General features: G+C 48.8%; 11 protein-coding genes across 11 annotated transcripts; 3 read left to right on the top strand and 8 right to left on the bottom strand.

Annotated features, from left to right (window-relative positions):
- Positions 1–314: 314 nt before the first annotated feature.
- On the bottom strand, positions 315–2,081 carry N7447_009688 (tubulin alpha chain; the record flags this gene model as incomplete). The annotated part of the gene is made up of 7 exons (XM_057233950.1): positions 315–772; positions 824–1,327; positions 1,386–1,457; positions 1,513–1,600; positions 1,657–1,810; positions 1,869–1,927; positions 2,070–2,081. 7 exons carry the CDS (start codon positions 2,079–2,081, stop codon positions 315–317), a joined length of 1,347 nt encoding a protein of 448 aa, XP_057083492.1.
- Positions 2,082–2,433: 352 nt separating this feature from the next.
- On the bottom strand, positions 2,434–2,699 carry N7447_009687 (uncharacterized protein; the record flags this gene model as incomplete). The annotated part of the gene is made up of 2 exons (XM_057233949.1): positions 2,434–2,599; positions 2,659–2,699. The coding sequence occupies 2 exons, from the start codon at positions 2,697–2,699 to the stop codon at positions 2,434–2,436; spliced, it is 207 nt and encodes a 68-aa protein (XP_057083491.1).
- A 1,299-nt stretch (positions 2,700–3,998) lies between these two features.
- Positions 3,999–6,871, bottom strand: N7447_009686 (Mechanosensitive ion channel family; the record flags this gene model as incomplete). Its single annotated transcript, XM_057233948.1, has 2 exons — positions 3,999–6,188; positions 6,257–6,871. 2 exons carry the CDS (start codon positions 6,869–6,871, stop codon positions 3,999–4,001), a joined length of 2,805 nt encoding a protein of 934 aa, XP_057083490.1.
- Positions 6,872–8,050: 1,179 nt separating this feature from the next.
- Positions 8,051–14,263, bottom strand: N7447_009685 (protein kinase RIM15; the record flags this gene model as incomplete). The annotated part of the gene is made up of 3 exons (XM_057233947.1): positions 8,051–11,585; positions 11,620–13,646; positions 13,703–14,263. 3 exons carry the CDS (start codon positions 14,261–14,263, stop codon positions 8,051–8,053), a joined length of 6,123 nt encoding a protein of 2,040 aa, XP_057083489.1.
- A 3,038-nt stretch (positions 14,264–17,301) lies between these two features.
- N7447_009684 (Glucose-methanol-choline oxidoreductase) lies at positions 17,302–17,688 on the bottom strand (the record flags this gene model as incomplete). The annotated part of the gene is made up of 1 exon (XM_057233946.1): positions 17,302–17,688. The coding sequence occupies one exon, from the start codon at positions 17,686–17,688 to the stop codon at positions 17,302–17,304; it is 387 nt and encodes a 128-aa protein (XP_057083488.1).
- A 450-nt stretch (positions 17,689–18,138) lies between these two features.
- On the top strand, positions 18,139–18,371 carry N7447_009683 (uncharacterized protein; the record flags this gene model as incomplete). The annotated part of the gene is given in 2 exon segments (XM_057233945.1): positions 18,139–18,266; positions 18,278–18,371. The coding sequence occupies 2 exon segments, from the start codon at positions 18,139–18,141 to the stop codon at positions 18,369–18,371; spliced, it is 222 nt and encodes a 73-aa protein (XP_057083487.1).
- Positions 18,372–19,040: 669 nt separating this feature from the next.
- On the bottom strand, positions 19,041–19,277 carry N7447_009682 (uncharacterized protein; the record flags this gene model as incomplete). The annotated part of the gene is made up of 2 exons (XM_057233944.1): positions 19,041–19,154; positions 19,176–19,277. 2 exons carry the CDS (start codon positions 19,275–19,277, stop codon positions 19,041–19,043), a joined length of 216 nt encoding a protein of 71 aa, XP_057083486.1.
- Positions 19,278–19,768: 491 nt separating this feature from the next.
- On the bottom strand, positions 19,769–20,021 carry N7447_009681 (uncharacterized protein; the record flags this gene model as incomplete). The annotated part of the gene is made up of 2 exons (XM_057233943.1): positions 19,769–19,927; positions 19,977–20,021. The coding sequence occupies 2 exons, from the start codon at positions 20,019–20,021 to the stop codon at positions 19,769–19,771; spliced, it is 204 nt and encodes a 67-aa protein (XP_057083485.1).
- A 423-nt stretch (positions 20,022–20,444) lies between these two features.
- Positions 20,445–20,967, bottom strand: N7447_009680 (uncharacterized protein; the record flags this gene model as incomplete). The annotated part of the gene is made up of 2 exons (XM_057233942.1): positions 20,445–20,630; positions 20,683–20,967. 2 exons carry the CDS (start codon positions 20,965–20,967, stop codon positions 20,445–20,447), a joined length of 471 nt encoding a protein of 156 aa, XP_057083484.1.
- Positions 20,968–21,778: 811 nt separating this feature from the next.
- Positions 21,779–22,042, top strand: N7447_009679 (uncharacterized protein; the record flags this gene model as incomplete). Its single annotated transcript, XM_057233941.1, has 1 exon — positions 21,779–22,042. The coding sequence occupies one exon, from the start codon at positions 21,779–21,781 to the stop codon at positions 22,040–22,042; it is 264 nt and encodes an 87-aa protein (XP_057083483.1).
- Positions 22,043–22,076: 34 nt separating this feature from the next.
- N7447_009678 (uncharacterized protein) lies at positions 22,077–22,754 on the top strand (the record flags this gene model as incomplete). Its single annotated transcript, XM_057233940.1, has 2 exons — positions 22,077–22,422; positions 22,522–22,754. 2 exons carry the CDS (start codon positions 22,077–22,079, stop codon positions 22,752–22,754), a joined length of 579 nt encoding a protein of 192 aa, XP_057083482.1.
- Between the last annotated feature and the right edge of the window lie 157 nt (positions 22,755–22,911).

Here is a 22,911-nt window from a genome sequence, read left to right as displayed (position 1 = left end):
AATCTTGCATGGAGCATTTGACGGCGTTATCACTTAAGGGTTGAAGAGTTCATCATAGAATAAAGGTGGAAAGTCAAATAATACTCATAGATTTGATTTGATTTTGTTAATTTGATTTTTTTGGTTTTGATAACTTTTTTCCGTCCCCCACCTCGATTGATCAATAAATCCGGCACATGGTTGGTATAATACACAAATCCCTAGACGAGCATGAAAGGAGGAAAGGCATTACAGGAAAACAGTGCGGCAGATGCTTGGACGGATCAAGAGTCATGTCAAGTTTGCTGGAAGGAGCAACAAGACAAGTTCAGAAGTCAGTACTCAACACCTTCGGGGGCGCTGTCCTCGGCCACCTCTTCGTAATCTTTCTCAAGTGCCGCGAGATCCTCGCGGGCTTCGGAGAATTCGCCTTCCTCCATGCCTTCACCAACATACCAGTGGACGAATGCACGCTTGGAGTACATAAGGTCGAAATTGTGATCGAGACGACTCCACGCCTCAGCAATGGCGGTGGTATTGGACAACATACTAACCGAACGGCCGACAGGCGCAAGTTCATCGTTAGGACGACGCACAGGCTTTTGGTAGTTGATTCCCAGCTTAAATCCGGTGGGACACCACTCAACCAAACTGAAGGTCCCCCTAGTCTTGAGAGCATGCACAGCCATCGTGCAGTCATGGGGTACAACGTCACCCTTGTAGAGCAAAGCCACAGCCATGTACTTGCCCTTTCGTGGATCGCAGTTCACCATCTGATTGTTGGGTTCAAAGCCTATGCCGAGTTAGAAGAAAGTCACACCCCTTTGGAACTGTATTCACACACATTGGAAAGTGAGATCCTGGATCTTGAAACTCTCGTGCGAGCTGCGTTGGCTACTGATCACCGGAGCATATGAAATCAAGGGATAATGGATACGCGGGTATGGGACAAGGTTGGTCTGGAACTCGGCCAAGTCGACGTTGAGTGCACCATCAAACCGCAAGCTGGATGTGATGGAGCTCACTACCTGAGCAATAAGGCGGTTCAGGTGCTCATATCCAGGACGAGGAATATCCAGGTTGCGTCGGCAGATGTCGTACACGGCGTCATTGTCAACTAGGAAGGTGCAGTCGGAGTTCTCAATAGTGCTGTGGGTTGAGAGGACGGCGTTGTAGGGCTCTACCACGGCAGTTGAGGTACGTGGAGAAGGGTAGATTGAGAATTCCAGCTTGGACTTGCGCCCATACATGCTGGTCAGATGATCCAACAACAGTGAACCAAACCCAGACCCTGTGCCACCACCAAAGGAGTGGAAAATCAAGAAGCCCTGGAGCGACTGGCAGTTCTCTATGAAGATATTAGCTGGGACTCATCAGGGTTGAGGCTCAACTTAGCAGAATCGTACCAACCACATAACGAACGCTCTCGATCACGTCTGCGGAAAGCTCCCTTCCGACAGTGTAATGGCCCCGAGCATCTGCCACATGTTAGCTCCCCGTGCATCTTCTATTCGCAAGTTGAATGGCTCATACAGTTGTTTGCAGCATCTTCCTTCCCACTGATCAGCTGCTGGGGACGGAAAAGATCACGGTAAGTGCCGGTGCGAATCTCATCGATTGGCTACCATAATGATTTAGCTGGTGAGACTTCTCGCGATTTCGTAGTCCATCACATACCGATGGGTCAAGATCCACGTAGATGGAACGGGGCACATATTTGCCGCCGGAAGTTTCAGTAAAGAAAGTCTCATAGGATCCGCTTTTAGCAGCCTCATCGGTACTATCGGGGTCGATAAATCCATCGGGTTTCAGACCGTGTTCAAGTAGATACCTGCGTTACATCTAGATCAGCAGAGTTCTCGAAGATACTAGGCAATGAAGAGACGTGCAGTTCCCAGGCAGCGTTACCAAGCTGTGTGCCAGCCTGGCCGATGTGTAAATGACAGATCTAGTAGATTCAAATCAGTATCAGTGTTAGTTCTCTTGATTTGGTTTTAGGTATTGAGTAGATGAGAGCCAAAGGGGCGGGAGCGAATAGACACGTCGACGCCGTAAACACGATAGCCCACAGAATGGTAGAGCATACGTACCTCGCCTCGCATGGTGGATTGTATTGGAAATTCGTATTAAGATAAAAATGAGGATGAGGATGGAGAGAGGTAGAGGAGGGAGGTGCGTAAGAAGTTTCGGAGGGCACAAAAGCAGGCTGGTTTCTTTGACGTGGAAGCAACGCAGAACTTACAATGACCATTCTGGGACCCAACGTGTCTCAATACATGCGGAATTCTAGTAACTAATATGGACTTCTAATGTCCCCAAAGCGTTGCATCGGTCTCAAGATCCCATATTATGATTGAACACTGCCATAATGAAACGTTTATATACTATGCAACACGCCGCATGAAAATCTCGTCGTTCAACTTGCCTAGAAAGATAGAAGTCTCAAAACTTGGATCACATGGTAACTCTGACGTCCCATTCCACAACCTGACTCTGCTTCATCGAGGCGACATGGTCAAATCGCTCGATATACCGCAAGCGACACACAAAGGAGACGGTGTGAGATGCAAACTCACGCTCGATTATGGCTTGCATCAGGGTTTCCGATCCCTGGTCCACACTAGGATAGGGTGTTGGTCAACAATACCGGCTATGAGATAGTCGGATATAGCGGCTTACCTGGTTCTAATACCGTGATTGAGCCTTTCATCAACCCACATGCCAGGGTAAGAAGCTGGCGCCCGCCCAGTGACGAATCTGATGTTGAAATCTGCTGATTGAGCCCTCCCCGCTGATGACAGCCTTTTCCACAGTCCCGCTGTTCCAAGCACGGGTATGAGACATGCATCTGAAATGTGGTCGGTGGCGGCGGAACCGCGGTCTAGGTTGAATCCCCAGGGTCCCAGATATGAGGAATGGTTTGTGTGGAATGAAACATATGCGAGATTGGACGCCAGTGCATTGAAAAGCTGTTAAATCGGTCCTTGGATGGTGCCATTTGTATATCAATCATTTGTAGGAACAGGATAAGTGATGTCTCACCACTCCCGCAGTATCCCAAAAGTACGTAATGCAATCTTAAAGGTGTTAGCTTGAGCCTTCAAGGATTTCATGTGGCAGATGTTATGGAATTTTCGACCTTGGCCAAAGATTAGAGTGTAGAAGATACTCGCAGTGATACCACTCATAGAACGCGAACTCCTTGGTCCCGTACTGTGAAACGGTCTTCATATGGGCCGTTTTGGGGTCCGTGACATACGCAACTGTTGACACAAAATCAAAGACATCGTTCGGCACCGGAAGGTTGGGATATTACCCTTTCGTGTTCCAATTATCCCATAATTCTTTGAAATGGCCTCGTCGCTTCTGGACTGCGGGACTTCTTGTGTTCGTTAACTGCTCAAGTCGCATAGTTAAGTGTCTGTCTCGGCAAACTCTCGAAAGTTGGGAATCTCGAAACCCGAATTAGACCGTCTCAGTACGATCATGTCCACCCGGTGGACGTGTATAAGTAAGTCGTATCAGAGATGAGCTGGGTAAAATCTGACAATTTGTTGAGATGGGATGTGATGGTCTGGTGGCATGGTGATGGAATTTATAGTGGGTGGAGATGATGGGGTTAGGATGGGGGTACATGAGTCATCTAAATGTCTACAAGAGTACCTGAAAGGATATCCCAGAAGTCTAAAAGAGATTTTGGAAACATGACAAGGTTCTATACATTCAATTCCCAATGTTGTGGGAAAATCTTAGGCGGCGGGTGACATTCTAAACAGAAACGAAACGTTTTTTATTGGTCGAATCACCAAGGCTCGACCTAAATGTTATATATGATAAATAGGCCAAATAATAAAGAGCTTGGGGGCCGATATGGGGATATATGTATGGTAGAAAGACAACTGTTCTGTCGAGACACCGTGCATCATGTATGAAAAAGGAGAAAGAAAAAAAAGTTCGAGTATGTTCAGTGAAGATGGTATGTGATCTCAAGAGGGATCGAAGATAGATCACATCTCAAATCAATTGGGGTGCTCCTTGAGACCATAGACTGTGCCTGGTGGAGGTGGAGTAGGCTCCGCAGAGCGGCCCTGCTCCATCAAGTCGTCCCGATCGCGACTCACACTGCTACGGTGTTGGAAGAACCGGTTACGGCTGAGCGATGACTGACCACTACGGAAGCTGTGGGCGTCGTCCGACCGGCGGGCGGTCTCGTTATTGGAGGGAACGCTCAGGTTGGAGGGACGACGATACCGGGAAGAAGATGTGCGGCTGCTCCGGCGCTCCTCTTCGTCCTCGTTCTCTTCCTGGATGCGGCGCTCAGCGGCCTCGCGGTTAGCGGTACGGACGACATCCTCGACGACCACACCACGATCCTCAAACACATCTCCCATGATATCGTTGGATGCCATGTTGGACATGCCCAAGGAGAAGTCGACGTGCTTGCGCTGGGAGATAGACGGGCCACGGGCACGGGCGTTGGCAGTGTGCATACCCTTGCGGAGAATCGATGGGTGACGGGCAGCACTGCTGCTGCTGGTTCCGGTGTTCTCTGGCAGGTGGTGGGACTCTGCTGAGATCGGGACCTCCTCGGCATCGGCGTCGATTTGGGGGGGCCGTTCGACAGAGCGTGTGCCGCCATTGTTGACGTGGAAGGGAATGTCGAACTTGGCACCCTGGAGGTTCATGCGTGGGCCCTCGATGCCGATCTCCTGGAGAGCGACCATGAGCATACAGATGAACTTGTTGCGGCGCTGCAGACGTAGACCCTCGTTCTGCCAGTTGGATTTGTAAAAGAAGACGATGTTGAGCGTAAGCGAGAAGTTCTCCGTGACCGCACGCATTTCAGTAAGAATGTTGTTTTGGAAGTCACGTTTCTCGCTGCGCACAAACTCCAAGAGACGCTGTCGCAGGGAGTCGAGTTGGTCGATGGTGGTGCCATACTTGATAATGATTGGCACTGCCTCGGCAAGTGCGCCTGAGCGGCGTTGATTGAGGACGAAGAGACCATTGAGGTAGCTGTTTGGCGCCTGCACCACGTGGCCTTGCATCTTCTTGAATTCGGTGTAAAGAAGAGTGATTTCCTTCACAAAGTAATCATCACCAAGACCGGAATCACCAGAATTACCGTAGATGGTCACTCGGTCACCAACATCGAAGGGGTGCTTGACGAAGACGAAGATAAGCGACTGGAGGAACTCCTGGGCCGTAGCAGAGAACAACCAGGAGAGGGCCAGAATAGCAGAGCCCGCGGAGGTGAGCACACCGGCGGCCGAGGTCGAGATGAGCGTCAAGAACACAATCAGCACGATCACAAACACGAAGAACATGAATACACTATCCAATTTCGAGACGACTGAATCCAAATCCTTTAAAGATGCAGTGATGGACTTGCGCTCACGGCCAATGTCAACGCAAACGGCCTCCAATTCCTCCATGGAAATATCACCATTCATGTCGCGATCAAACATGGCAAAGGCGGCTTCGGCTTCCTCGCCGTCTTCAAATGCGGCTTTCAGGTCACCGCCGAAAACCGTCTCGAAGCCATCTCTCACAAAGGTGCGATACAGACGACGCGCCAACACTTGACAGCCTCCGGTAGTTCGCAGAAGCGCCAAAATGACCTGATAGGCATCGGTACTGCGAGTAGCCGTGCGACCAGTGACATCGGCCACCACTGCGCCTGCGACATCGCCCACGCGATTTCCAACTCTGCTCAGGGCACCCTTGGCCTTTCGCTGGGCCACGCCGGCGTAGTGCAACGGGGTCTTGACACCGGCAGGAGTCGGTTCCTCGGTCTTCTCCTCAAAGGCATCATCTTTCTCATCGAGAGTGGACCGAGACCATTCGTATAGCTTGGTCAAACTGCCTATCTGGAATTTGTTGATTTCGATGCGGTCGGCATAGGTCCGCGTATGAAAGCTGATGGCGATCAACTGGATAAGGATCTTTTCGATGAAATTCAGGATCGTCCACACGAAGATGACAATGATGATTTTGTTGAGCGTATTTTCCCAACCTTTGGTCCCCTTACCACCACCCACATGATGGTTTTTCATTGTGGGCAGAAAGGAGATCTCCACGCCGAGCCACCAGAAAAAGAGTGCCGCGTGAAGCTCGAGCTGTTTGGCCATGTCACGCCATTTCTTCGCGTTATTGGTAAAAACACTTGCAAAAAGACCGACGATTGGAGGCATACACTTGCCGACAAGCTAACCAAAAAAAAAGACAAAACTGATCAGCCAAGTTTCTTGAAAGAGGAATGTTTCATTGGACTCACCCGTCCTGCCCAGAGAGTCAACCAGACAATTTCCAACCAAATGGAAAACCACATCAATTCTACACCACCCACATTGGCATTAGGATACTTGAGAGCGCCGACCAGCAACGGGATCAAGAGGATGAGGACAATGGGGGCGATGTAGGTCAAGTAGCGCACAAGGAAACTCGACTGATGCAGCTTCTTCACAAAGACAGCAATCTGAGTGTTTGGTTTCTCGGGGGGTTTGTAAATTGCCGCCTTTTCGTGTAGAGGATTTGTGGCTTCATCGAACTCATCCACGACGTCGGAGCGACGCGAACGGGAGCGATTGATAGAATTACGATCGTGTTCATCATCCTGTCCGCTGGTCGAGCGCGACGTCATACGCTCGGCTTGTAAAAGCATCAAGTCATCGTCCAGACGAGTGGCCTGTTCCCGACGGGCGGAGGGGGTGCGCATGGGCGGATGCTCATCTTCATCAACATGACTTGTGTCAACCTTCAAGTGACCCGCACTGCGACCCGTGTCGGGCTCGGTGACACAGGTTCCATCGTCGGAGGTAGGAGAGTTGTCGGAGTCCTTACGCTTATCCTTTTCCAGATATGTTTTTCGGTCCTCGACGGGGGACGACATGATGGCACCGGGCCAATTATAACGGGAGTTCGGTCAAGGCGGAGAAGATAGGTTTAATATTATAAGTGTTTCAACATCAGAAGAATTAGAATATAAGTAGAGGCAGAAGAAAGAGAGGATAGAGGGAGAGAAGTGAAATGGTGAGGAAGACCCAGTATAGTGCAAAGTCTGGACCTTGGGAGTTGTCTTGATTAGTTAGATTTTATGAAGATCTATATTTTTATGGAGATAGTTATGTTTAGATGTAATTTACTTTCATTTTGATTATCATTTTGATTAGATTAGCGAGAGAATAGGGGGTATACACCATCCTAAACAACTGAACTATTTCAACTCGATTTTTAGCAAGTATTTTCCTGCATACGCAATGCCAATCTTCCAGGCCCGACTTGTCGATCCACCTGGTGGCGAAGGCGTTAGACTTTGTTTTATATGGAAATTGCCTAAAAGGAAAATTACCCGGAAATATTTCGACAGTAATATTTATAATATTAGATTGGATGCTTATGAGGTCATGGAGAAGATGCATCAAGGATATTATACAGGTGTCTATGTCCTTGTGTTTAATAGGTGATATAACCGTGTTGAGCATTCAACATCTCCGAGCCTATTATTTCAGTGACATATATCCGGCATGTACATCTTGGCACTTCTACGTTAGCGAGTTATATTATACATATGCACGGTGGCGACCATGTGCCAAGGAAAATAAAAAAAGAAACTTACAAGACCATTAACCGAGGTCTAATTTAGGACTAGGATCATCGCGAGAGAGAACCTTGGAAATACCTATACAATATACGAAATAAACATCGAAATCCTCAAAAGATATCCCATATATCAAAGGGGAAAAAAAAAAAAAAAAAGAAATCAGCGTGAAGCGGATGTTGGGATTTCAATCACGTGGTCAAAGATGAAACACTACCGTCGGCCGGAAAAAAAAAAGGAAAAGGAAAAGGACAAACTCCCCATGGAGTAAAAAGAAAGACCGAAACACCTTGCTCCAAGACAAAACATTCAGACATAAGAGACGTGAGAGAGTGGATATGACAATGTATCCAGAGCCAGAGAGGAGTAGATAAACACGGGAAAGTTTACACAGAAAATATGTAGACAGAATAGAAAGAGATCGCAAGGTGACAGGAGCTTTTGTCGGAGAAAAAAAAGCGAACACGGCATCTATCTTTTGAATATAAAGTTCAAGTCCGAGCGATGTCGCTCCGCTGGACGAGGCGTCTGCTCCGGATCAAGGCTGGGGGAAGGATGAAGAGGTCGCGGCGTAGCGTCAGCGTCTGGGGTGGGACTACAATCGGCGTCCACGCCTGAATCAGCGTCTCGAGCCAGCGCGTTGCCGGAGAGCTTGACTTCGGGGGTGATTGGTGGGCCAGGCTGATGGGAGGTGATGCGCGGGGGCAATTCCCAAGGGGGTGTGGTCTGGCCCTGACTCAACACTGGCGGGCTAGTCTGCGATGTACGACTCCGGGAAAGTCCGGAATAGATCGAGGTATCCTGATGTGCCAGAGATGGCCGGTGATGTTGGGAGGCAGAGGCTCCAAATCTTGGAGAGGACGCACGAGGACTGACTGATTCTTCGCCTTCTGACTCCTCGGGGATGCTGAGGGCCTCGAAATGATCCTCTTGGCTCGTATTAGCCGGGGAACCAAAAGAGCCATCGCTGTCTTCGTGATCGGCAGAGGCTTGATTCCGAAGAGCCTCCCTCTCCTTCTTTAGGAGTTCCTCACTGCCACTGACGACACTGCCTCGGCTGTTGGTCCGCATCATCTCAATCCCCAGTTTAGAGCCGGGACGGCGATTTCGAGAGGGTGGGCTGCGACGTGTTTGGGAATTACCAAGCTCTTCGTCTTCATCGTCACCCGATTCGGCGCCCTCATAGCGCTTCTTCTCAAGGGATTCCCTTTTGGCACGAATGGCTTCACTTGAGCGTTGCCGCCGGGGCGTGAGCCCACCGGCTGCATTCATGGCCGCGGGTGCTGAGGCAGCATGGAGAAGGTGAGGCACGGGTACAGCGTTGGGATTTGGGCTACCGGGGTGTTCTGCTGGCTCTTCCGATATCCCCAATCCACCATGGCCTTGATCCCAATCATCAGAATTTCGATTTATGATTACTGGAATCTCATCGGGTTTAAAGGACTCCATATCTCCGAATACGCTGCTGCTGACAGAATCATCGCGGCTGGATCCTCGGTAAGAGCTGGGGGGATTGAGAGCAAACCCAGAGGATGCGGAACTAGGGCTGTCCTCGGTTGTCACGGGTGTAGACCGTGCACTAGAGCCCGGAACAAGAACAGGCTGGGAGGGATTGTAGTCCGGTGGAGGAGGTTTCCACATGCACCACTGGGAAAGCGCCTCGGTGAGCTTGGGTAGAGTCGGCGGCTTTTGGATCAAGGCATCGAAGTTGTGATTCTCCGGGAGATCTTTCAAATAGCCCGTAACGGCGATGATCGGAGTATGTCTGTTGGCGCTGCGCGTCTCCCGCACCATTCGAGCAAAGTCGACACCGTTGACTTGGGGAAGTCGATATTCAGTCATGATTATATCGAACTGAACCTCACTAAGAGCGTATCTGACAGCTTCCGCACCATTTGTAACTGTAATCGTCCGGCAGCGAAGCTTTTCGAACAGGCGTTCCATAACCAGCCGCGAGACAGGATGATCTTCACAAATGAGCACATCCAATGGCCGGAAAAACGGCCCTTCTAAAATGTTGATTTGTGATAACCGGCGAGAACTTTGTCGCCGACGTTGGACCTTCAAAAGTGCTTTTGTGCGTGGATCCTCATTGTCAGAAGATGAAGGTGAAATATCAAAGAGTTGACTCCGGCGCTTGTGATGATGGGGCACAAAGGGTTCTTTCGGGAACGAGGAAGCATCCCCATCCTGAGAGCCAATGGTGTGTGATCGGGTACGGCTCGCTGGAACGCTGCCATGGCGCTGATTGTTGCCCGTCTTGTCAGGGGAATGAGCTGGGATTCGGTTAGGCTTGACGGGAGAGGATGCCACTGAGCCCAGTCTCAGATTGGGCATGCGCCCCTGGTCAGCAGAGGAAGGTTGAAATGCCCCATTCGATTGATGAGAGGCTGATGAGGAGCCTGACGTCTTGCGCCGTTCTTGGTTAGCCCCAGTGCTGAACTGAACTAGGAGGGGAGAAGATGGCTGCGACGGCCTGCTCGGGGATGAGTTTGTCTGACTGAGGCCTGACGGGGAAGAAGGTCGATTATTGCCCTTGTTGTGTGATAAAGTTCGCTGGAGTGACATGGGTAGCGGGCTCCCTTCCAACGAGGGCTGAGATGAAGTGACCGACGTCTGAGCGGCCGATGACCCGTTGGGTTGTCGGTGCTGCGCCTGCAGGGCCTCCTGGCGCATCTTCTGGATTACATCTTTATTGGCCTTCTCCAGCATCGGAAGATTCTTGAAGTTGAAGCTGCCAAAATCATCGGCCAAGGCCGGTTCGCTGAGTCTCCGACTTCGTGAATCCCGAGCATCACGTACGTGAGGAGGAATGTGGAGTGGCATCAATGGGCGCTTCGATGAGTTGACTTGGGAGCGGACCTTGAACAGTGCATCATGAGGCCGGTCCGGCCCAGCGGTAACTGACGGCTGTGGCGAGTTCTCATCTTCCAACTCCTCTGCAAAAGATTGAAGAGTAGCGCCGCGGGCATCAAAGTACTCGGTGTCCTCCGGGTTCTCGATGTTAGGAACGAATTGTGCTTTGTCTTCTAGCAGCGTATCCCAGTTGATATCAGACAACCAGGGATGACTACAAATCTCTGCGCCACCATTCGGGAACTTCTCTTCCACATTGGCTCCAATTCTGTCACGAGGATTGAGAGTCATGAGCCTGTTCATGAGATCCAATGACTCTGCTGAAGTATGCTCCTCTGGGTCGTCAGGCCAGTTGATCCTACGATGGAGAATGTTATCGAACACCTGATCTGGGGTATCCGCATTGAAAGGTGGGTACCCGAAGATGAACTCAAACATGATGCAACCTAGTGACCACCAGTCACTGATCTCATCTTGTCCAATGCCGTTGATAGTTTCCGGGGCTAGGTAGTCCGGGGTACCGACAAAACGGCGATCGTGATCTTCCGGATCAAAAAGAGCCATCACTGGAGGCATCATGCTCTGCTGGGGAGGGGTATTCTGCGCCATTGGGTTGCTGAATGTTGGCTGCAGGGGTTGAAGGCGAGGAGACTCGCCAGCCTCGCTTTGGCCCTCTTCTTCAACCATGCTGGTTGAAAATATACTCGGCGATGATGCAGAAGGCTCGTGGTTATTGTCAGTAAGTGAAAATGTCCTGAACATTCCATTGAGACCATCGCTGCCCATACTGTCGCTGCGGTATCCCGAAGCTCGACGAGAGCTTTGCCGGCTCAACCCACCTTGGTTAAGGCTGAAGTAGGATGGCTGGATCGCATTGGCGGACACTTCCGGGGTAATCAGTGGAGTAGAGCCGGGTGATGCGCTTGCCTGGAAGTCGAATGAGGCCGATCGAGAAGATGCAATCGATATCGCACGGGGGAAGGAATTTTGCTTCAGCAGATCAGGAGCAGACTCATCGGGGTTCTTCAACACCCTTTTCTGACGACCGACCAAACCCATGCGTGAAAGTCCAAAGTCTGTTAGCTTCAAATGACCCGTTTGGTCGATCAGAAGGTTATCGGGTTTTAAATCGCGATGCACGATGCCTCGGCTGTGAAGATGTTCAACTCCGAGCACAACCTCACCAATATACTTCTTGGCCCAATCCTCGGGGAGACCCCCAAAGAACCTTGACGAGTGATGAACAGTCACCTCCATTGAGATATTCCATCACCAGATAAAGATAATCCTTACTGGAAAATGTCCAATAAAGCTTGGCAACAAAGTCACTCTCCCCTTGCCACATCATGATGGCACGTTCGGCTTTGACGTTGGTGACCTGATTCTTGGCAATCATGTCGGCCTTCTTCAGAACTTTCATCGCATAATACTCGCCGGTGGCCTTCTTTTTCACCAAGTAGACACTGCCGAAAGCACCTTTGCTGATTGGTTTAATAATTTCAAAATCACGGATAGACAATGGGGCAGGCCGAGGTTGTTGCTGGCTCATTGAAGATAAGCGTGGGGAGGGTGGTGGCTTCGTAACATCTGACGAAGTTGCCGAGGACTGCCGGCGATGGTGGCGGCAATGGTGAAGAGCCAATTCACTTGCGTATGTGGACGGAGAGGCTACTGGGGACGGCAGGCTTTCACCGCCGCTAGACATGCGGGGCTTCGGCATGCGCAACGGGGAGTGCGGGCCTGAAACTCGAGCGGGAGATGGCTGTCGACGAGGAGAGCTCGAAAGTCCAGGGAGTACCAGGCTCCGGCGCTTTCGATCGAAGCTTCTCTCGGACGACGGTGAGTCTGTCCTTACAGCTCCCGGGAAAGCGGAAGAGGGCAAGCTGCCATCGCTACTTTCGCCAGCATCAATCTCTGCTAGGGACAGTCCCAGCCGAGAAGGTTGCGATGTACCCAGAAGTCCTGCAGCACTCTTATGGGATCGCGGGGTGGGGCATTCCAATGGGCTGTTGGAACCTGTGGATACTGCTGCCGAGGATGGTCTACGTTCCGATTGTGAGAGGAACGAACGATCTGGTGAATTACGCATTGACAGAGTCAGCGCAGATGTCGGTCGCCGTGGAGACGGTACCGCTGGATACGACTTCTGTTGCAATTCGTGGCTCATGATTTGTGAGAGGGACTCTTCCTCGGCAATACTATTGGTATCGTCCGGGGCAACATTGGTGTCAACAGTGCTCTCGGGCGCCACTTCTTCATCGGATGAGCACGAGGAATCGCTGAGCTGACCAGCAGCTATGCGCTCCGCTTTGCTTAATGCTGCCGCAATGCATTCCTCGACCAGAACTGTGTACTCTATGCGAATTCGTTCCGCATATTCGACAATCTTGCGATGACGTACAACGGCATCAACTTTTGTCTTGGCAACTTGTTCAGTGTCTGCCGACAAGGCGGCCAGGCCCTGTTCTTGTTCCAAAGTGTTGGCGCTGGGAGACTGCCACTGAAGAACCTGCGAGATCCGCGATTCAGATTGTGGTGACAACGTTCGGAAGTCCTCTGCGTCTGTCCGGGATGATTCCTTGATCATCGGCATACTAATCTCCAGTGAAGTATCGCACAGGTCAAGAACGAGTTCCACGATGCGAGCCAGTGGTCTCCGCACTGTGAAGGAGCGGGGTCGGGTTGGAATAGCACCAGACGCAGAATGCTCTCGCGACCGAGGAGGCGTGCCGGGCGCCGAATTACTGCCTGAAACAGGGCCGGATGACGGCGCAGAGCTGGCCGTCGAAGGGCCGATGGCTAACCCCTTGTACTCCGCTTGAGGAAGGGGCAGTGGATTTCCATCGCTGCCGATGAAAGGTCTTCCTTGACGGGCCTCTAAAGCATCCAAGACCTTGACAATGGCATGTCGATGCTCATTGAGGTTTTCCTGTGCCATTTGAACATCCATCTCAGCCCGATGTTCCTGCAGACACAGATCCGAGTGTTTCTCGAACCACCATGGTGTAATCTGGCGTTCACAGATGCGACAGAGAACGGGGGTCGGGGCTGGATGCTTGGAAGGATCAGGTTCTGTCGCTGCAGCCTCGGCCAATTCGGTTAGATAATTTGCCAGCACCTCCGCTCCAACACCCAAAGACTCCACCAGCAGAGGCGGCAGATCGATTGTCACCTCTCTTGGCTCGGTAAGCGGTCGTAACATCCACATGGTCTGTATTCAAAAGGTGTCAGTATAACGATAAGACGGTGCATGGTTGAGGTACACACATGGCCAGCTTCGTCGTCTGTTCGGTCATAGACCATGATTCCCTGTCCCTCCATGTTGAGCACATTGTGATGATGTTCTTGCTCCTGCTCCTCCTGGGACTTCTCTCTGTCTTCTGCCTTCTCTCCGATGGCCTGATTCTCTGTAGCCGCCGGGGGTGGTTCAGGCGAGTACTTCAGGACAGAATCCGGTCCCATCTGGACGGCGAAGCGAATGAAACGACTTCGCGAATCATCCTGCTTCATGGATTCGATCGCATCACGGAACACATCCTTGTTGCCCAGCAGAATTTCCGATATCATATGGCCCTCCACTGACTCGGGGGATGAGCCAACCACCTGCTTCCATGACGGGCTGACCCATTTTATGCAACCCTCCATGTCCATATCCACAATGATGTTCAAGGTCTGTTCGGCCGCCTCCTTCAAGTCCTCACGTTCCTCTCGCATGTTATCGCTCAATGTTCGAACCATCTTCGGGTCGATATTCCGAGCCTCCTGCCGTAGCGCTGTCACGGCGGGAGGTGCGAGGAATTGTGGCTTGGGGGAATCATTGCTGGCCATGCTGACTCGCTCGGGAGACCCGGGGCGGGGATTCGAGGGTCAAGGGGTAGGAAGGCGACGGAGGAATGGATCAAGATAAAATAAAACAAGAATATTTTAGCCAAGCAGAACCGTCTGCTGGGCAGCGCGGGTGCCCTTAATCGAGGTTATTGATTCATCCGTAGCATCAACTGTCCATAGCGCAGTCGTAGGAATCGGGAACAAATCAATTCGAGAGGCTGAGAATGATGATTGTCAGCCAATCCACCGTTAGCTTTGTGTGATCAGAGGTGTCGAGAGAGACACAGGCTGAAACACGAAACGTTTAGACGGAGGATAACGGAAGCCGTGTCTCTGCGGGGAATCGCGCGACAGCGACGCGCTTCAACAACGTCAACCCCAGAGGAGGCTGACTGGAGAAAGGACACGAAACTTGATCAAAGATTGAGACCTGGGGTCACAGGAATGAAAAGTGAAAAAGTCGAGGGAATGTTTAAGAAGAGTGGTGATGGGGGGGGGAATCGAAGGAGTCGAGGGCGGTGATTGGCGAGCTGTGCGTTTCCTGCACCACGTACTTCCCACCTCTTTTTTTTTCTTCTTATAACTTGATATGAATATTTGAATATGAATATGTTTCGGTATCTAAGATCTAATTATGTCACATCGGGGGCGATATACGGAGCTACTATGTATATTGTATACATCCCATTTACAACTCAACGTCATGACATTTCTGTTGACATGAACCTAACTTGTGAACTAGTTAACTTAGGTACTGGGCTAGTATTACTATTACTAATTCCACAGATAAGCTGGGCAGTACTTTTGTCTCTTTTATGTAGACTATACTCTGTACTCCGTATAAGGAGTTTATTTCCAGATCCCTTGCCATATCTTTACCAAAAACAGCCAAATAGCAGAGGGAAAAAGGGAAGGAAAAGAAAAGAATGCTCCAAGTTGATTGGACGCCACCGGATGTAGTTCTCAATTCCCCATACAATGAGAACTTGCATCTCTCCTGCACTGTTATCATATGATATTATTGCCTACGGGGTATATGAAATGCTTCAACTGCTATATTACACTTGCACCAGGGACAGTTGATCTTATAGTCCCTGGCATGATATCAAGGCTACATAGCCAATAATGGGGAACTACAACTCTATATCCTCAGCGCACAGCCCCAAGACATCCTACCGGAATGTTCGGGGGCCACATCCAAGCACATCCAAGCACTCTGCTTCTTGTTTTTTAGTCCCGGATCTGCGGGGTAGTCAGCTGATATCTAGACGTTTCTGGACATTCTGGGGATGATCTTCATATTCTACTCATACAAAGTGTCACAGTTTCGGAGTTCATGAGATATCTCGCATTTCCAATTCAAAAGCCTTTCACTGGAGTTCATAGTATCGGAGTTCATGAAATATCTCGCATTTCCAATTTAAACGCATTTCACTAGAGTTCATAGTACTCCCCGAATCGACTTTACTCTTCCCCGGCAATCTACGTATTACTGCATGGGTCATCCCTGTCTATAACTCAACTTTATTATGAGAGGTAATTACGTACATCCCTTTGGAGAAATCATGGGGACTTGTAGGGTTTTCCGTCAAGTGCATGTACATTTACTAGTATTCCCACAATATATATCCGCATTTGATCCTTGCTTTTGGGAAAACAACTCTTTCGAGTCAATTCACTACAGTTACAATCAAGATATTATTATGTCAAATAGCCACATACTAACGACCTGTTATATAGGAGAAGTCAGTGTGCACATTTACACCTTTCTATCCTATCTTTGTGGCCAGTTCTTTGTATTTGTATATCTAAAAGAGAGATAAAACACACGATCTAGAAAGGCATCTAAAAAGACTACCGAAGATACTGCCGAAAGACACGGCAGGCCACATGAGTCGACTATTCTTAGAGACCATAACTAGTTGACCACGCAGTGACGCCGGTATACCGGAGGATACATTTATCTTGCATGTTTTGTAATCTATATTATGTAATCAAGGCTTATAACTAGTTAACTAACGTATTTCACCACTGAGCTGCGCACCCCAAAACACATAGTAAAAGCGATAAATTACGACATGATATTTCAACAACGGTTATCTATATAAGCTTTCCCTTGTAGCCTAATGCTTTTTATGTGATATCTAGCCACTTGTTAGGGTTTGGGGGAATTTAATAAATTAGTGATTGAGATATATATATTTCTAGAGTTCACCCAGGTATTTTTCGATACCATAATAATGCAAGTTCTCGATTTATTCAAAGTTGATATATGATACTAAAAATGCTTATCAATTGCTACCAGCGAGTAATGAAATTAAATAAAAGCGTTAGTTGTTGAAATATCATGTTGTAATTTATCGCTTTTACTATGTGTTTTGGGGTGCGCAGCTCGGTGGTGAAATACGTTCGTTAGTTGGTTATAAATTGTTAGCAGAGCCGATACAGAAATACAGAGAGTTACCATTGGACCCCTACATTTACAAATACGGAATGTTAACACACCATCATATCTGACCTGAATACCGAGGCATTGAATTGATGCCTGAGGTAGTAAGGTGTGATTCCTGCATTGCTGTGTCAAATAGTCCAACGACAGATCAGATACAGAAAAGGTATCACCCGACTTCGGACAATAGTTGACCTCAAATCCAACAAACCCCCCTTTATCCTGTTTTATGGCTAAACAGAGAGTTTTATCATACCAATTCCATCATACATTTTGATCCATCACATTTCTATCACTTTGTAATGTTGACATTCTATTAGTGTTGAACAGCGGAGTGGCATTCGCAAAATGAGTTCCTATTGGGGGCGAAAAAGAGACGGACTTCTTGAAGAATGGCAAGGCATTTTCAAAAAAAAAAACTGGAGTCAACAATCTCTGCCCATTTAACCATAGATTGTGTGGAGGGCCTGTTCAAAATCAGCACTGTGTACAAACTTCTTTGTAGGTGACTCACCTTTGGTATATCATGAAGTTGGATGCGGACCTGACCCATATCAGTAAATGCCACTAGTATTCTCTCGATGATCCCTTACGACCCGCCTAAACATTTGCCTATTGGGCAATGAATATCACAAATATTTGCACCCGACACGCCGTGTACTACAAAGCCCCAGTCGATCGGGGTCGTAGTCTGGACATCCGCACCAGCCCCAAAACTGGAAGATGCTGGGACTCGAGCCAATGGATACATGTACTCGTAGTAGCTTCCTGCCTCCACCGCAGCTACCTTGTATTTCTGCTCTGCGAGTCGTGCCGCGATGGTTACACCCGCTGTACCCCTTCCGACAACAATATAGTCGAAGGTGTCATTCTCGGCGATTTGAGACTTGGATGTATAACCGTTGGATAGGTCCCCAAAGATGCCAAGGATCCTTGAAAATATAGTGAGGAGGGCAATGCCAGAGAAAAGCAACATTGCAGAATGATGGGAGAGAATTATATGGTGATTATGTGGTTACAACTGAGCCAGCTAAGCCTTCCATACTCGTGCCTACCAAGTTAGGCTCTTGTATATTAACCGTTACTCACCTCATCCACGGAAGACGGAGTCACGAGAGCCGATTTGCACTTGGGAAGGGACATTGGAGCCCCAGTTACGGTGGATGGTGCGATATCTAATAGAGACTATGTACAACATATGGAGACACCCCAATCTCTACTTTGAGTTGCAATTAAAATATGAAGTTGAAGGTATTAGTTTCATTTCTCTCGCTCTCTGTGTATCCCAGCATGGTTCTCCTGTTTCCAACTGTACCGGCTGAACCTAGTATACCCTAGGGATCCCATTTATTCGAGGAGACGCACCACTGCACACCTTCGAAGAAGCTTACGCAGCAGACCTAGGATAACCTTATCCTGCTTTGCGATGTCTCGACCGAAGAACATCTTGTTTGCCTTTGTATCTAGCACGGGCCTTCTTCTCGAATCGAATAGGGGTGGCAACAGAGTCCCAGGAATCCAGAAGGTCGACGATGTTAATGTGGACATGAGCTAGTGTCTGATAGTAGGAGACACCAAGAGCTCGTCGATGCTTATTGGGATGTCACAGAGGAGCAAATGTGGGAGCAACTGGAAGAGGGACTGGTGGAAGCGGAATAGACATGTGCGGTTGTCTAAAGCCGACAATGAAGGCCGGCCTATGAAATAAGTAGGAAAGGATCTATCTTTACATGTGATAAATGTGATGAAGATGTTAATTCGAGAGAAATATGAGAAAGTGAGGAGGACGGCAAGAGAAGAGTGGCAGATGGTGGTGACAGGCGACAAAAAAGGGATGTGGAAAAAGGAAAGGAGACTGTCATTTAAAGAAGAACATGAGACCCACGTATAATAGTTACAAATAAGATATACAATATGACAGATGTACAAAGATTCACATTTTCATTGCTTTGGAAACTAAAATTCCCCCATGCCTTGTGTACCGCCTCAAGCCCCAATCCAGCCCCACCCATAAGAATCAAAGTCATTTCCCGTGTTTCAGACTAGACCTGATGTACCCAGTAGATTTCGAGGATCTTGTGTCTTAGAAAAGACATCCTGTAGAAAGCGACTATTCAGACAAGCTTGCGGAGAAGAACTCAAAGAGAGTCAGAGTCGAATTGGTGTCCTAAGTATCGAGAAGGTCGACGATATTGACATACACGCGAGCGAGAACGCTAGAATAGTAAGCAAGTGAAATCAATAAGGTTTACCAAAGACTAAGGTCAATATATACGTACCTCTTTGCATTGATTGATCGAGTTGAAGGAGTCCTTGATTCCGACTTTTCTACACAACTCTTGCTAAGTGGTAAGGCTGGTGACACGACAGCCCCATTAGTCGGTCATATTCACTGTTCATGCAGACATTCCAGTTTTTCCTCCATTTCTTAGAGCCCGAATTCTAGCCTCGCTGTAGGCTGACGAGGCCAAAGGCAAAGGTGATAGGGAGGTCCAGGTCATGCTGGGCGCCGAAGTTTCTTAGAACCTGGCTGTGGTGCCCCGAAGGAGAAAGCGGGATGAACATCGTGGCTGTTTGGTCGTCGAGAGTTGATAGTACCCGTGAACGTGGTAAATCAGTAAAAAGTGAGAGGATTACTCTTCGCTCACAATTATTGACAATGAAGTCGGTCAAGGTAGCAGCTTAAGAGAGAGATAAGATAGGTAGTCGCGGATGGTAAAGAGAGAATGTGAGATGGAGCTGACAGGTGAGAAATAAGAGAAATGAAAAGAAACTCATATGAAAATGGGAGGAAAGGGGAAGAGGCTGCGACAGCAAGAGAGAACATTGGAGCCATAGTTACGACGTATAGCTACGAAGATACCTAACTGTACACTCAACACTCTTTATGGCTCAGATTGCCAGATGTTTCAACCATGTTAGAAGTAAAAACCCCCAATTCCATTGTGTAGAGCTGGTCGTACTGCATGTGCCCCATGCGTTCCAGATCATATGCCTGGAAAGACTGCTGTGAATCCCAAAGAAATCATTCCTCACAGCAGCTGGCGGAGCAGAACCTACAGAGCCTTATCATGCTTGGCAAGTTGTCGACCGAAGAACTTCTGGCTTTTCTTTGTGTATTTTGGCAAGGGCCTCCTTACTGTTGAATCGAGTAGGGATAGCATCTGAGTTCCATCTAGAACGTCAACCAGGCTCACGTGCACACGGGCCAGGGCCTACAATCGTAGGCATATGATATTAAATTCCCAAATACAAGGATCTTACTTTCCTGCACTGCCTAATCGACGTGAAGGAATCTCGGATTTCCATTTTGGCACGTAACTCTTGCCAGGTAGCGAGGCTGGGACACCAAGCATCTACAGAAGCTGGTTGGGATGGTCCGAATGACAGAGCGGAAACAACACAGTGGTGGTCTACAGTTGACAACACAAGTTAGTTTCGCCAATCAGCAGAAGGGTGGGGACTGGGTGTTAGTTACCTTGACGAGGAAGGTAGTGCAGGTGGTGGTTTGGGATAGAGAGATAAGAAGGCAGTGAAGGTACAATATTCTACACTGCAGAGACCGATGGAATTACAACCTTGGAGAGGTTCAATGTGTCAAATTCTCATTTATTTGAGCCATCTCAAAACCAAAGCTCCCCCATCAAATATCAAGATTGTAGCCCATGAAAGACATCCTCCAGAATCATATGCCTGAAGTCACATATTTCTCAATTGAAAGAAGGAGCCGCATTAAAGAAGCTTACGGAGGAGAACACGCAGGACCTTGTCCTGCTTGGCGATGTGTCGATTGAAGAACTTTTTGTTGGCCTGGCTGTATGCGGCGAGGGCCTGCTTGTTCTTAAATCGAGTCGGAGTGGCGTCCGAATTCCAGCAATCTAGAACGTCGACGATATTGATGTGAACCCGAGCTAGTGCCTGCATATATCAGTAAGCGAGTGATACCAAGTTGCTCGACACAGGACCTTACCTTCTTGCACTGGGTAATCGAGGCGAAGGAGCCTTTGATTCCCACCTTCATGCACAGCTCCTGCCAGGTGGCTAGGCTATTCACACGGCAGCCAATGAGACGGTCATACTCGCTATTCATGCAGGCATTCCAATTCCTCTTCCAAGTCGTTGAACCTGGCTTCCAGCCTCGCTGTTGGCCAACCAGACAGAAGGCAGAACTGACTGGAAGGTCTGGATTGTGGGAGGCGCCTAGCTTCTGTAGAAGCTGGTTGGGATGCTCCGAGGGAGCAAGTGGGATACGCATCGTGGTGGTCTGACATTAACAACACGAGTTAGTTGGGCCTATTGGTGGGGAGTGTCGGTACTTGCTTTCCTTTACCTTGATGGGGATAATAAAGGTGCCAAGTGGAGAGAGAGAGAGAGATGAGAAGAAGGTAAGTTAAGAATGCCAAGAAAGGACTGACAGAGAAGAAAGAAAGAGCTTGAAGAGAAAGAGAGTGAAGAAGGATATCAGAAGGATGGATGAAAAATCCAGTCTGAAGATTTCGTATTGGCCGGAGAGCAAACGCAACGAGCAGTCCCAAGTCAGTCCCAACTCTGATCTTCAAATATATTTCTATCCATCTACAATATCGCAATCATCTATATTGGAGCTCATCTATACTGGGTTAACCGGCATCTGCGAAATAGACCATATATTCTACTCATTCTCGAATGAGGTACCATAATTTGTACGTGAGCATCAGAAAGAGCCAAGCTTCAATTCAGAGCTCCAATTTATGACTCTTACCAGGAATCCACTCTCAAATTGAAAATCCCAATATCGAAATCCTCTATCTACTACATCTAGTAAGGAAGCGTGGCACGTGGCCCGACGTCACAGCTAGGCTCCATTCAACGAGATATAATCCCTCAGTGCGACACCATGGCTCAACGTGAAGATAATAGCGATGAATCGACAGACTCCGAAGCCTTGCCCATCGCATAGAATGCGAGAATATCCCAATTTGTCGCAACAAATCTAGGACTGATGGCAGACTCGGCGATTCTGAAACGATCTCTGAGGTTGAATTCGGTCATTTTGACGCCCTCGTCCTTTAGCATCCGGTCCCAAAATGCGAGCTCTCGACCCCACTTGCAACAGCTCAATCAAATCGGAGCTGGGCTACAGCGAGTGGTCTTTGAACAGGTTGGCAAGCCTTTGGCCACGAAAGAAGGAAACCCCTGGAAACGAAACGCTCCAATCAAACTCCTATCACGAGTACATGTTGCACTGTGACGTTTCGGCCGCATTTGAACAATACCAGTCCATTAGCAGTGAAGTCCACGTTCCGAAACCCTTTAAGTTTATCTCCTGGGAAGAGAACGACGCGTTCTAGGATGAGATTTTACCAAAAGCCCCAGCCCTACCGCATGCGCGGGGATCTTGTGATGATGGACCGGATTATTCCGTTACCGAAAGTCGTGCGGAAAGCCTTGATCTTTCTGCTATATGTCCCCGAGAAAAACCTTGGCAGCACTGAAATCGAATCCCTCCTCGATCACCCTGCAAACAAGCACTGCCTCGCCCGAGTTTATCTTGGCAAGGCCAATGGTACTATTGACCGCAGAGCCCCGCTGAGACACTTCCCTTTGTATCTTGAGTCGATGGAGCATATTGACATCGAGACTCTCCCGCTCGCAAGCGCAATGGGCAAAGCACATGCAATCTTGCACTGGAGTGCCGCCATTAATAGCGATGACGTGGAGTTTGTGCTTGGTACATCGGTCACAGATGCCCAGTGAGAAGACCGTGTGTCGGATTTGCAGCACTACGGGGTTCGGATATATACCTTAGATTTCGGATCATGCGAGGCAGTAGACCTGACTCAAGCTCCCAATGTCGTTTATCAAGCTTCCAAAGGAGCCATGGTGTTGGGGGATAATGAACAATTTATTCCACATTACTCGAGGAGCCCGGCACTGTTTGCGACATTCCTAAAGGGATACATTGAAGCAGGCAATATTATTCTATCAGACGAGCGGCTGAAGAATAAGTTCAACAAGGAGTTTATGCAGGAGTATGAAGAGTATGCCGAGGACTTCCTATAACTTCGTTACGACTTGGTAACTGAACATTTTCATCCCCCTTAACAGAAAAATAATTAATTCAGTGTATTCGGGTCGATACGAGCGAAACGACAGGCCGAAATGGGGCGATCCGGGGGTTTCTTGGCGGAATGCGGAAACAGCTCTTGGACCTGTCAAT

This window comes from Penicillium robsamsonii (genome assembly GCF_028829455.1).
Source record: "Penicillium robsamsonii strain IBT 29466 chromosome Unknown utg000005l_segment0_segment0, whole genome shotgun sequence".
Classification (NCBI taxonomy): domain Eukaryota; kingdom Fungi; phylum Ascomycota; class Eurotiomycetes; order Eurotiales; family Aspergillaceae; genus Penicillium; species Penicillium robsamsonii.
Note: the sequence above shows the minus strand (reverse complement) of the source record. Positions and strands in the feature narration are given on the sequence as shown.